We start from the raw sequence: 13,377 nt of genomic DNA on the forward strand, positions 1-13,377 counted from the left end.
AAGTGACGTGTAGCCTAATTTCAGAGGACACTAATGAAATCAGTTAATAAAGTTAATCAATAGAGCTAAATTGGGGACATGACCATGCCACATTGTCACCTGAATTTCTATTCTTGCTGGCATTTTCATACAATCCGAACAATGGATCCAAAAATGTCTGAGGAAATACTCAATTATAAAACTTGAGGCATTTTCCCATTTGGCATTAAAAAAAAAAAAAAAAAAAGCATAAACGTGTCATTCGCAGACATTCTTCCAACTTCCAAGTTGATGGTAAGCAAACTACTCTAAGTGATACTTGTCAATAAACTATACTAAATTGACTTTCCAGCAATTACAATGGTAAAAATAACCTGTTCTTTAATGTCATTTTAAATGGGCCTATTTCTTGCATTGTGCCTTCAGAACATCTTTGCTTTACTTATTTATTTATTTATTTATTTATTTATTTATTTATTTATTTATTTATTAAATTGGTGTGTGGTATTAATGAATAGATTAGAACAATTGCTGACAATGCTGCTAACATTCTTTTTATTATTATTATTATTTTTTTTTTTTACAGATTTCCTGTGATGACTGTAGGCAATGGTTCCACATGGGCTGTTAACAATCTATCCACAAAAACAGTACAAATGCTTTTCTTTAATCAAATTAAATTTTGGAGCCATTGTTTTTTTTTTTTTTTTGGTAGTCTGAATTTTGTCTTTTTTGTAAGTTGTTATACCTGCTGGAAAATTGGTATCTTTGTTGTTTATTTCACTCATAAAATTAGGTGACATTTAAGAAAAACACCTGTGACAGACATTGTGCTTCAAATAGGCCTGCGCTAGAGACTTTTTCGTAATAACCAAAGCCTCAAACATTATGCTTAAAACGGTAAGTACGGGAGAACCTCGCTTCTCAAATCCTTTTTCCAAATTTCGGAAAAAAGACGGTACTTTTTTGAACTATTTTGCTTCCCGTACATCCAGTTGCGCTTCATGAGTACGTTAGGTCTGATAATACGTATGATAACTTGGCAACTAGGCAAAACATGTAGTATGATTGCGTAAAAGGGAACAGACATTCCGAGGGGAACAGAATCGGCTGCTACAACCGGCCCTGATCACAAGACACAGCTATACAGTATAGTTCAAAACAATGTGAGCAAATAGATTAAACACATTCAGACATTACAAAAAAAAAAACCAACAAAACACTCCCCTCCCTCCAAACACAGCTCTCATAGAACACGAGACACATAAATGAGCCAAAATGCCTTACATTTCTTGAAATAATAATTTCTCAACATTAAACATCGATTGTCAGTCTTTATTCACCTGTTTCTTGTGGTTTCTTTTTAAAATCCATAAAAGTAAATAGTGAAAATGACATGGCTAATGTCATAGAATAGCATAGTTTTATACAGGGGGGCAGATTGTAGCAGTGTTACAACTTTCCCCATCAGTGCGACTGAAATATAAAACAACAGATTGGAGATTAAAATAATAGCAGATTTGTCTCTTTTTACATGATTACTAAAAACTGAGAATTTTTTTTTTTTACTTCAGCCAGAAATTTCCTTTTGCTATGGTAAAAAACTATTAAGCGATATCATTAAAAGACTTTTAAATTTTAGCGCACTTTTTTCTCTGTATAGTGTTGCTATGGCAACAGGTAAATACCCTAAATTTGGTTATGCTAGCATGTGTTTAAATATTTAAACCACTTGTGTTACAATTAACCCCGTGTTATTTTGTGCCCCGCTCACTCCTACTATCTCACAGGTCATGTGTGATGTGATATAAACACACCTCGCAGGACGTATTTTCACTCGTTTTTCGCCCAGTGTTGACAATACGAGTCTCTGTCCGAAGCAGCTGCAGGGTTTTAACTCCATGTTGTGAGGAGACACACGTGTTTTCACAGCGCACTGGACCAAATACTTCAAATATACAAAGATGGAGCACTCACTCACATTATCTATCACTTATGAATAAGAAGAAAGTGCAGTGCGCAATATGGCTGAACACTTCCGTCTTTTAAATAAAAGAGCCCATCATTCATTTTCATCACGTCACTGCAGCGTTCAGAGACGCGCGCTTAGGACTGCACATGAGCATTGGGAAGTCCCTGGTGAAAAAAACAGCATATGTTGGTAGCTATGTTTTGATGCTGGAATGCTGGTTAGGTAGGTTTTGATGCTGGTTTAAGCTGGTCCTTTGCTGGTTCATGCAGCATTCCAGCATCAAAACATACCTACCAGCATATGCTGGTTTTTTCACCAGGGGTCTAGACAGAAAAACGTTATATTGGCGATACACAACAAAATTTGAGACAGTTGTTGTCAGATTTCATTGATTTCAAATATGAAATTTAACCTAAGGTAAACAGCTTTGGAATGTTTAATATTTATTTGTTTCCACTTGTCACAACACACTACACAAAATAAAAGCCTTTTCCTGTAATATAAAGGGATATATCCATATTTTGGATTCAGCGAAAGACAACGGGCAAAACACGAAGGCGAAAAGATAACATTACACTTGATGACCACAAAAGAACTTTAACGTCTACCTTTCTCAGCGTTAGCTAAATTGGTTCTCAACACCATGGATTTTGTAATTATTTTACAATAATGAGCATTTGTGCTGTTTGAAATCAAATGACCAAGACAAAACCTTATTTTTTAGAGAATAGTTTATTAATGTACTGAAACAGAAGCAATTGTAGTTGTAATCACGTCTGTTGTATGGATGATTTGTTTATTATCAATCATCTATTAATTGCTTAATGAAAGTCAAGCATGACGGAACAGACTGAAACATGAACAGTGTTCAACATATTAAACAGAAAAGATCTGTGATTGGCCGATAAACCCTATCTCTCATTTTCATGCACGTTCTGTATCCTCAAATTGGTCTGAATAAACAAATTATGGTGTTAATGAGAAGTCTCATTAAACTCAATTAGATGTATGTCTCATTCAGCCTTGAAATGACTTGAAAGCACTTTCTTACAGCGTTTTAGAGAGAAATCAGCTTGGTGAAATGACATTGTTTACTGAGCTTTGATGATTGATGATTTGAAAATAAGCTGACTACTTAAAACAACAGCTGAATAGCAGTTAACAAATATGCATGGAATATGAATTTTCTTATAGTTATTAGTTCAAAAACATTCAAACAAACAGTAAGCTTATTATTCAACTCGTTAGTCATCTCCTTTTTTGCCCAACAGCCGCAGCAATCTGCTCCAGCAGTTTCTCTCTGTTGTTTGAGATGTTTTTGCCAGCGACCTCCATAAGATCAGTGATCATCTCAGCACTGTAAGGACCTTGAAAGGTGCGATATTTGTACCTCCAGGTCTCAATTTCACCTGAAGAAACAGTAAAACACCTAAATCAGAGCATGGTTTATATTTTAGTTTTATTCAACTAGACAATCTTAACTTGCCTCCACAGTTGACCACATTAAACAGAGGGATGTGAATCACGGTTGGAGCGTTGTGGCCTTTGAACACATAGAAGTCCTTTGGTTTCTTTTTTTCTTCATCAGGAATGATTGGAACATCAGGGAAAGGAATGTTTAGTTTCTTGCACACATCAGCAGCATCTCTCACTGTCTGCATTGGAAAATTATCACAGCATTAATTTATTGAAAGGTTAGATATTTCTGGTCACATAGGTTTGTAATGACATGACGTAATGTAAATGATGATTTTCAGGGAATCTATTTTTTTAACTTTTATTACAATATGTTTTAAAAATGAAAAAAAAAAAAAAAACCTTGAAAGGATCGACATCACTGAAATCCAGGGAAATTATGAGATCAGAGTGTCTTTCTTCTCTCAGCACTGAGAAGTAGGGTGAGTTCAGCAACAGTCCTGCATCTTCATAGTCTCTCGTCTCACTTTCCTGAAGAGCAGTGGGCACCACTTGATCTGAAGGATCACAGCATCAAATGAGTTTGTGTATTATTGAATTGCAAATTTACAATGAGGTTTGTTCTTACCCTTCATGTTGTGGAGAAAGTTATAATTCCTGCCCCAGATCCAGCAATTCATGCATTTACAAATGCGTGTCCACATTTTTACATCTGCAAATCAAATGCACTATAGTTTATAAATTTAGTAAATTATATTGTTTTATATCCTGCATATTGTTTTTCAGCTGATTATGTTTTTTTTTGGGAAATGACATTTTTAGTTTAGTTTTGTTTCATTAGTTTCTTCAGCTTTATGCTTTAAAGTGCCTACATGAAAGGTTGTTTTGCGGCAAGTCTTTTTGGAAGCTTTATGAAAGTGCATCTAAGTTCACACATTTATCTGATTAGAAAATCAAAATTAGATACATTGTACAAAATCAAACAGAAGATTATACAGACAATTCAACCTACCAGGCCAGAAACTGTTCCACTGATTCAAATTATTACACACATCTTCAGTGTATTGCTTCATATACAGTTCTGCAGCTTGTTTATCAGCGAGATTCAGTTTTTCACTTGAAAAAACTAGCTCATGCTGGCCTCCTCCGAGCTCTGTAAAAGAGGGAAACATGTATGTTACTGTGTCAATCAGATGTTTTTGGATGTTACAGTTTTGTATTGTCATCCATTAGTTTGTTTTCATGGTTTACTCTTTAAATTTAGCTAAAAAGACAAGAGACCTTCAAATTACAGGAATTAAATATAGCCTCTTAATTTCAAAAAGCATGTAAGTATTGCTCTCAAATCAAAACTTGCATTTTGTTATTCAGCCATATGACAATGTCATTCTGTCTTTCAGCTGAGGAAAAAAAGTGATTTAGAACATTACAACCTACTAAAGAGATTAAAAGCCTTGACTGAATTGCCATTAAACTGTCCTCACTGTGTTAAATTCTGGATAATTATAGAAATTAATGTTAAATAACTATTTTTTTTTATTGTGTCTATTCAAAAACTGAACACTGAGAAATACTGACTGCAGTAAGTGTGATAACTACACTCTGAAATGAACTAAAGTCTCCTCTATGAGTTGTAACACACTCTTACCTTTCAGATTAGTTCTGATAGATTGATTAAGATGAGAAGGATCTTTGCCATTCAAAACCGAGAGATTCATGTCCACAAGATCCATGAGCACCTGGTAACACTTTTCTACAGGTGGGGCTTTTGGGTCTTTTAACATAAACACACATTGAACAAACATTAACACACCGCAAAATGTCTAGAATGTAAGTGCTTTCAACCCCCACATTAATCATGTTCAGACATCAGGAGTTTCCAACAAGCAAGCATACACAAAACATTGTCTAAAACTCATTTAAGATACTTTGATTTGAAGCACAAATAAAATTAATGACAGTCTCCTGATCTGTTTGGTAACACTTTACAATAAGATGCATAGGCAATACATTATTAAGTCATTGTGCACTGTAAAAACTATCTATAAAACTACTACTCGCTTGTTATTTTAAGTATTATGACATTAATGATAAATTATGGTAATTCCTTATTTTTTTTTTATTCAGAACTGTATTTTTATACAGTACTTTTTCTGTTTTCTTAAATTACATACAAATGTAATCTTAATGTTAATGTTAAATACAAAAATAATCTGTAAAAAATACGATAACAAAACCACAAAACTGTAAATTGATAAAACTGCAGCAACAGCTGCCAAACAAAAAAGAGTTAAAGTAAAATCTCCTTATTTAAATAAGATGACAACCCTGTTAATCTACAGGCATTTCCTAAATTATTATGATCAATAGCGCACTGTAAAAAAAAAAAAAAAAAAAAAAGGAAATCACTCATTATAATCCAGTCTGATTTAATTTCTTTCAACGTCTTATTGAGAAATAACAGAGGTTAATCAGTTTTTCTCTGGCTGCTGTGAGTGTTTCTGAAGCACATCTGTTGCAAGAGCAATTGCAAAAGAAAATCTGATCAGTTGGTTACTTATTGATGATGATTTAATCATTACATAGTGGCCTGATTCACTGATTTCATTAGGAGTCTTATTTCTGAGTATGTCAGCTGTTAGTTTTGCATTATTTACCGCAGTCTTGTGATGTTACTTCCATTAATGGTAAACATTTGACTCCCTGTGCTGCCAAGCATTTCACTGTTTATGTTATGTTTATTTCATTTATTTATTTAATTAATTATGTACAGTGTAAGTAAACATACAACATTGCATTGTTAGTGCATGTTAGTTTAGGTCCATTAAAACTATTAACAGATATGACTTGTGATTTTAATAATGTATTAGTAAATGTTGAAATTAACATGACTTATGATTAATAAATGCTACAGAAGCATTTTCTTCGCAAAATGGATCTTTATTGTAAAGTGTTACTATATATTTATGCCTAGCTAGTGATATGGAATTAATAATGGGTCACTAACAGTCTTTAAAACCAGATTACAGATCATCTTTTATTTTTCACCTGTATAGAGTTTCACATTTCATTTGTCAGCAGGAAGCATGAACAGATCAGTAGACACAAAAGATAAAACATGAAGAAATGCATCAATGCAAAGAAGTACTTTACCTTCCCTCATTTCCTCAAACATCCCAAAATGTAATAAGTATTTAATGAAATCTGTGGAAGAAAATCAAATAGAATCAGAGTTCACATAATAATGAAATGACTGTCATCTTTACATCTTTAGGTAGAACTGAATCTACAAATGCAGCTTCACCGTGTATTGTTTTCCAAAGGAATGCACGGGTCTCCTTTTTATCAGCTAAAGCACTTCCACACAGAGCTACAGAAAATACATTAATGTTTAAGTGTTTAAAATAAATGAATCAAAAACATAATTCTCGAACAAAAAATGCAATGTAACAGTTTAATACATTAACTTGTCATCTGAACTCTTACATTCTTCAGAAGAAATTTTTTTTTTTTTTTTTTTAATGTAAAATTCACTGTGTTGTTAAAATAAATTATTTTTAGCATTTCTAATGGTAATGTTGCAAAAATTAATAAACCATCTTGTGACAGAGTTTGTTACCTTGCAGGTACAGCATGTCCATTTCATCCTGAGTTTTTTTCTTTGAGCCATTGTCAAACTGGCTGCCAAAGGTGGATGTTTCCACAAATGCCCCAGCGAGGGAATAACCTGCTTCATATGGACTGATCTCAAACCAGGAGTCTGCAGACAGAAAACACCACCATATATCAGCTGACATGAGCACAAATACTCACTTTAATTCTTTTAGACACACAATAACACAGACCTTTCTCGTCCTCCTCCTGTTTGCGTTGCTTGTCGATCACTGTGTAGATGGGAAACAAGTCTTTACTGTGCTGGTCCCGCTGCTCTGAGAATTTGCATTCATCAATCTGAAAAGAATATAAATGGTTAGCTCCAGTTCTCAATTCTGATTGGTCAGCAGCTGTGTTTTATTTACAATAAAGCACGGCTATGACCACTTCACCCAAAGGTTCTGTGTATCACTGAGCAAAACCCTTAGCAACAACCCTTAGCAACCTAAACAATCAATAATATAGCATCAGAACTGTTCCATGTATTATGTTTGTTTTAGCAGAATTAACAGCTTGTTATTTATTTAGTGAAGTATGAGTAGCCCCTGCTGGCGTTATGTTGCATCTTTCATCTTTAATTTTGCGACCACGCCCTTCCCTGTCAAATAAATTCTTCTCATGCAGAGATATGTTGAAGTGTGTCTGTGTCTGTGTGGAAGCCCACAATTTACGAAGTGAGGAGGGAATACTACTGTATTTGTTAGTTTTCTGTTTCAGGTATGATTCTGTATGTCCAGAAGTTACACTGTAATGACGCTTGCAAACTCAGGCTGTGCAGCGAATTGGTCTGTTTTAAAACTAAACAGAAAATAGACATTTTCTCATGCTGACAGATAAGCAGATGTGTGTGAGAAAATATCATATGGTGTTAAAGGGGTCCTATTATGCTGGGACAAAGGTATTGTAATAATGTAAATTATGTGAAAAATAGTGCGTTTTTCTAACCACCAAGCAAGAAAGCATGTTCTAGTACACCCCCAAAATCAAGACTTTGTAGAAGAGCATAATAGGACCCCTTAAAAAAACCCCAAAAAACGACACAGCCGATAAGAAGAGTTCCAATTCTCTGTTTTTATTTGAGCCCCATAAAATGAAGCGTGTTACATTGGAACATTTACTGTTACTGCCAGAAACAATTTTTTGACAGAAGGACAGCATTTAACAAACTTGGTTCAAACAAAAGTAACATATAAGTACATACATTTTTGGTTTTAATAATTTTAATTGTGTGGTAACCGTTTTATAAAAGCAATAAGGTACGAAAGGCTGTGTTGTATTGTGAATAAATCACAGCTGAAGTCAAGTCACCTTTCTTTATAGCGCTTTTAACAATACAGATTGTGTCAAAGCAGTTTTACAGTATTAATGAGTGTGTCAGTGAGGCAAAAGCACAACAGTAAACACTCAATTTTTATTTAAAGTCAGTTCATCATTGATTCGGTGATGTCAACATCCAGCTTAGTTCAGTTCAAATAGTATCTGTGCAATCAATTCAATGATATCTCTGAAAATTAAGTGTCCCCAAATAAGCAAGCCAGAGGTAAAAGCAGAGATAGAGCAGAAGTTTAAAGACTGAAACAGGTAGCGCAGCTGTCCCGGACAAAAAATGGCGGCGATAAAGCACTGTGACATCACATGGTCCGTATGAATAGAAAATCATCATACCCGAAAACTTTTACCTTTTGTCACATTACACTTTTTTTTGAGCTGCATGTACACATTATAAGCCCCATCTTTAAAGTACAAATATATATATACAGTATACCTTTATACTTGCTCAGGTGCAAGCAATCAACTTCCAGATTAAACACCAGGCTCATTGCCCCACCTGACATCAATAGTATTGGTGTTGATTACTACAGAATAAAACAAGCTGTTTCTTGAAGATCCCACTGTTAGTAGTGCATTGTTCGACAAAGAATGCACCATGGTTGGGAAAGTGCCTTCAAACGACCTTCGGGATAAAGTTGTAAAAAGGCACAAGTTAGGAGAAGGCTACAAAAACATTTCAAAGGCTTTAGCTATCCCTGTTCAGAGCATCATTAAGAAGTGGAAATCGTATGGCACCACCATGCACATCGCCTCAGGCCGGCCATCCAAAGTAGATGAGCCAGGAGAACATTGATAAGAAATGCTACCAGGAGGCCAAAGGCAACTTTGAAGGACTTACAAGGCTTTACGGCTGGGTCTGGTCAATCTATGCATGTGACAACTATCTCACAAGCTTACAGAAAGCTGGCCTGTATGGCAGGGTGGCACGAAAGAAGCCTTTCTCGTTTGCGCTATGCAAAAACACATTTGGAAGAGCCTGATTCCTTCTGGCAAAAGGTGAAATGGTCTGATGAGACCAAAATTGACCTTTTTGGACTGAACTCCAAGTGCTATGTTTAGTGAAAAGCAAACACAGCAAACCACCCAAAACACACCATCCCTACTGTGAAGCATGCTGGTGGCAGCATTATGTTTTGGGTCTGTTTCTCTTCTGCTGGAACTGCAATTAGTCAGGATTGAAGGGAAAATGGGCAAATATTCCCCAGTCAATGTGTGCAAAGGTAGTACAGACATACAGTATCTAAAATGACTGATGGCTGTAATTAAAGCAAAAGGAGGCTCTACAAAGTATTACATCAAGGGACTAATGACTTTTCCAACCCTGTTATTCTAGTTTTTTTGTTTTTTATACATTGCAAAACTGGTTTTGTTTTTTCTTTCATTGGTTTGATGTTGTAAGACCAAAATTGTAAATAAAACAGGAAAAGTTATTTGTAATGGGGTTTGATTTCAGGCTGTATGACAAATAAAGTAACTATTTAAAAGGGGTAAAGGCACTGTATGTACTGTATGTGTTTATTTATTATTATTATTTTTAATTTATCTGTATGATTGTATAATATATATTTATTACTTTGGCAACATTGTGGTATGTTCAACAGTCATCTCAGTGAAGCTCATTTGAATTGAATTAAATTGAATTTTATTGAGAGAGAAACGGAGCTACAGAGAGAAAAGGAGATGGTAGTAAACGAGAGTGGAGACAAAATGGAGAGGGAGAGAGAGTGTAGTAGTAAATGCGAGTGACAAGCTAACAGGTTAATGGAATGCCAACGCACTGTGTTAGCAATTTTAGATTAAAAGCGAACTATATCAAGTACAAGTAAGTTTTGATAGATAATATCAGAAATATGCTAATAATTCAGTTATATTTAGCAGTTTAAACAACAGAGAGTAATAGTTAGATCCCAACAGAGAAGAGCTGTAACTGCAAACCACTCAGCAGCACAGCAGACAGTCTGTTTCACGCCATGCCTAACAACGCCCTTCAGCCATGATTTTTTCACAATACAGCACAGCCTCTCATACCTTATTGCTTACATATATAAAATATAGAATGGAGTCCATAAGCACCTGAAACTCTTCATGGTTACAGTGAGTGAGACTTTATAAAGAGAACAAGCGTAAAAAATGAATCACCAATTAATTCTCAGCTATGCTTGAGTTCACCCTGCTGAAAAAAAAAACAGGCTGGATTTGGCTGGTCATAGCTGGTTTTAGAGGGGTTTTTGCCACTTCCTAGACCACCAGCTAAAACCAGCCTAACCAGCCTGGCCAGGTTGGGAGACCAGCTAAAACCAGCTACTTCCAGCTTAAACCAGCTAAGACCAGCCAACCAGCCTAGCCTGGTTTTAGCTGTTTTTTTCAGCAGGGCAGTTCAGTTATATTCAGATTAGCCTTTAAATCTCAGATTTCCAATGTGGTCTTAGACTTCAGACCCAACTGCATGTATGTTTTCTATAGCAGAGGATGGTGAATAATTATGATCAGTTACAAATCTCTTTCACATATGTTGTGATGACTATCACTGCCCAGATATCAGTCAAGCTGAAGATGTCTTTCCCATAGTAATATTTCTTCAGTTTGGCATATGCATCTCCCCAGCTAACTTTAGGACCGTTGAGTCTCTTGATGATTTTGTCTTTCACGGTGTCTAGTTTGGTCGACCAATCTGGTTCTTGGTATAAGGAGGCCATGCACCTTCAAAGAAGAACATACTGCTGTCATTTTTGACATTCAACCCAATTCAATCTCTGTGTTTGTTGTTTCTCAGGGTTCATACTAGGTGGATCCAGAGACTCCAGATAAAGGATGCAGTCCAGAAGACCCGCTTTTTTGAGCTGAACCAGGGATCCCAGCAAACCCACCATGGCTCTTTGTCCTCCTCCAGAACCCAGTAATGCAATGTAAGGCACAGCATCCTGAAACACACACAGTTTGACTTGAGAATCATTTGATGATCTTTAGCAACATATATATATATATATATATATATATATATATAAGTAGTAGTGTTGATTAATTAGGTGGAGTTAATTGGTAAAGAGGAACACCAGAAGGAGTTGTTTGATTTTCGGGCTGAGTTGCAGTTTTATTCTGTGGGGGAATTGGTGTAGGTGCGGGATAAGGCAAAGAAAAGAGGCATTTGGCCAAAATTACAAGGCAGTATAGGGGCCCTTATAGAGTTCTGGAACGCCTTTCTGATGTATTGTATCGTATGGTTTTAATGAAAGGTGGTCCTGAGATTGTGGTACACCATAACAGACTTAGACCATATGTTCTTTCTTCTGTTATAGATACATCTGCACCCACGGTTTTACCTCAAGTGGGGGCCGAGCCCCAGCACCACTCAGAGGTCCCTTTGGGGGCCAGTTGGGTTCATCGCCGGCCACCAGAGGTCTCCCCTAATTTGCAGAAAGAAGTATCGGTGCCTGCAGGTCATAGACAACAGCCGGTCCAAGAGCCGGAATTGCAAGAGGAGGACCAAGATGGATTGAAGGAGGGCTCTGAAGTGGCGTTATTTCAGTTAAAAGCGCAGCGCCCAGTACGGGAGTGACGTCGACCTGCCTGGGCGCAGGACTATGAGATGGCTCCTGTGTGACTTGGGGACGAGTCTGCCCCAGTGGGGGAGGGGATAATGTAATGTGGGGTGTTTTGGAAATGTAGTAGTGTTGATTAATTAGGTGGAGTTAATTGGTAAAGAGGAACACCGGGAGGGGACATTAGAGATTGGGGCGGGGAAAAAAAAGGCTGAAAAGGAGTATGGAGTAAAGATGAGTGGGGGAGCCTATGTCTAGAGAGAACGGCGGCACTCAATTGTTCGGGCAGGGGGGTGTCGTTCGCGGTCGGTTAGGGCCGCCGGCGACGAAGATAGGTAGGTAGTGGGAACGGGGCGAGCGTAGTTAGAGGTTGAGCGGTAGGAGTCCCGTGGTTTGCCACTATGCTGGAATACGTGCTGGAATATTGCTGAACTTCGTCACTGCACTGATTTAGCTGGACTGTTCGAACGTGCTTTTACATTGTTGAACTTTGCTGCAGCGCTGATTCTATTGGAGCGTGCGGGACGATGACTGAATTGGACTGTTTGAGTGTGCCCGCAGTGTGGAACGTTGCTGTAGCGTTGATCTTATGGGACTGCTTGAGCGTGCAGGAAAGTTACTGATCAACTGAGCTGATCTTGTTGGACTGTTTGATCGCGCTGATTTATGATTGGATTATGTCGTCATACTGAGACACTCGGACTGTTCGAGTGTGCTGAAAAACTGCGGAACTTCCTTACCGCATTGACATGGTGTGGAATTCACCCCCCTCCATGTCGGAAGGGGCAAGTTAAGTGGTTTTAAGTCTTTTTCCTATGCATATTAATAGTGGTTGTATGAAATAAAGTTGTTCCTTCTTATTTGAGGGGGAATATGAGGGTGGGTGTGACTAAAGCCTAAAGAGTTTTCAGGGGAAAGATATCCTTTTTTGCACGTGTGTGATGTGGAGGTTCTAAATGACTTGACGTGCCACTATGTGTAAATGATCTTGAGTGTCACTAGAGAAAAGAGGGAATTCACGTGGTATCCTGTAGTCTCGAGGCTCTTGGGTTGTGTGCTAGCCAATCCTTTATTTCCCCCTTGTGCTGAATAAAAACAGAATCTTTTGATTGACGTTGTGGTGGTGTGTTGTCTCCTGGGTGCCAGACCTGACTGGCAAGAATTAAAGGTGGTGGCAGCAAGCCCAATAAATAAATAAATTATTACAATATATATATATATATATCTATATATATATATACATAAAAGAAGTAACCCTCTAGATTATTTTATCCCTGCTGTACACTAAGGAGCCCAATTACAATAATATTAAAGGTTACAATTACAGCAGAGCCAAAACAATTCAAATCAACTGCCATTTATTCTAACAATAATCACTCAAATAAAATGCAAACAATGTAAATTGTACATAAGCCAGTTGTTACATTAAATTATTTATCCAAGTATAACATTATGTTTATACTCCAACAAGAGACCCTGAAGGAA

The 13,377-nt window shown here is 36.8% G+C and overlaps 1 protein-coding gene and 1 long non-coding RNA gene across 2 annotated transcripts; both read right to left on the reverse strand.

Annotated features, from left to right (window-relative positions):
• Positions 1-2,728: 2,728 nt before the first annotated feature.
• On the reverse strand, positions 2,729-7,378 carry LOC127158974 (cytosolic phospholipase A2 gamma-like; the record flags this gene model as incomplete). Its single annotated transcript, XM_051101917.1, has 10 exons — positions 2,729-3,360; positions 3,438-3,606; positions 3,770-3,924; positions 3,996-4,079; positions 4,380-4,520; positions 5,016-5,141; positions 6,521-6,571; positions 6,672-6,737; positions 6,987-7,127; positions 7,213-7,378. Coding segments are annotated over 10 exons (1,260 nt in total), but the record flags the coding sequence as incomplete, so codon positions are not given.
• A 694-nt stretch (positions 7,379-8,072) lies between these two features.
• On the reverse strand, positions 8,073-13,111 carry LOC127158975 (uncharacterized). Its single transcript, XR_007826330.1, has 2 exons — positions 11,136-13,111; positions 8,073-11,053 (listed from the first exon to the last, which is right to left on the reverse strand). It is a non-coding gene; the product is annotated as an uncharacterized LOC127158975 (long non-coding RNA).
• Between the last annotated feature and the right edge of the window lie 266 nt (positions 13,112-13,377).

Source organism: Labeo rohita, unplaced genomic scaffold (genome assembly GCF_022985175.1).
Source record: "Labeo rohita strain BAU-BD-2019 unplaced genomic scaffold, IGBB_LRoh.1.0 scaffold_182, whole genome shotgun sequence".
In the NCBI taxonomy this organism is placed as follows: domain Eukaryota; kingdom Metazoa; phylum Chordata; class Actinopteri; order Cypriniformes; family Cyprinidae; genus Labeo; species Labeo rohita.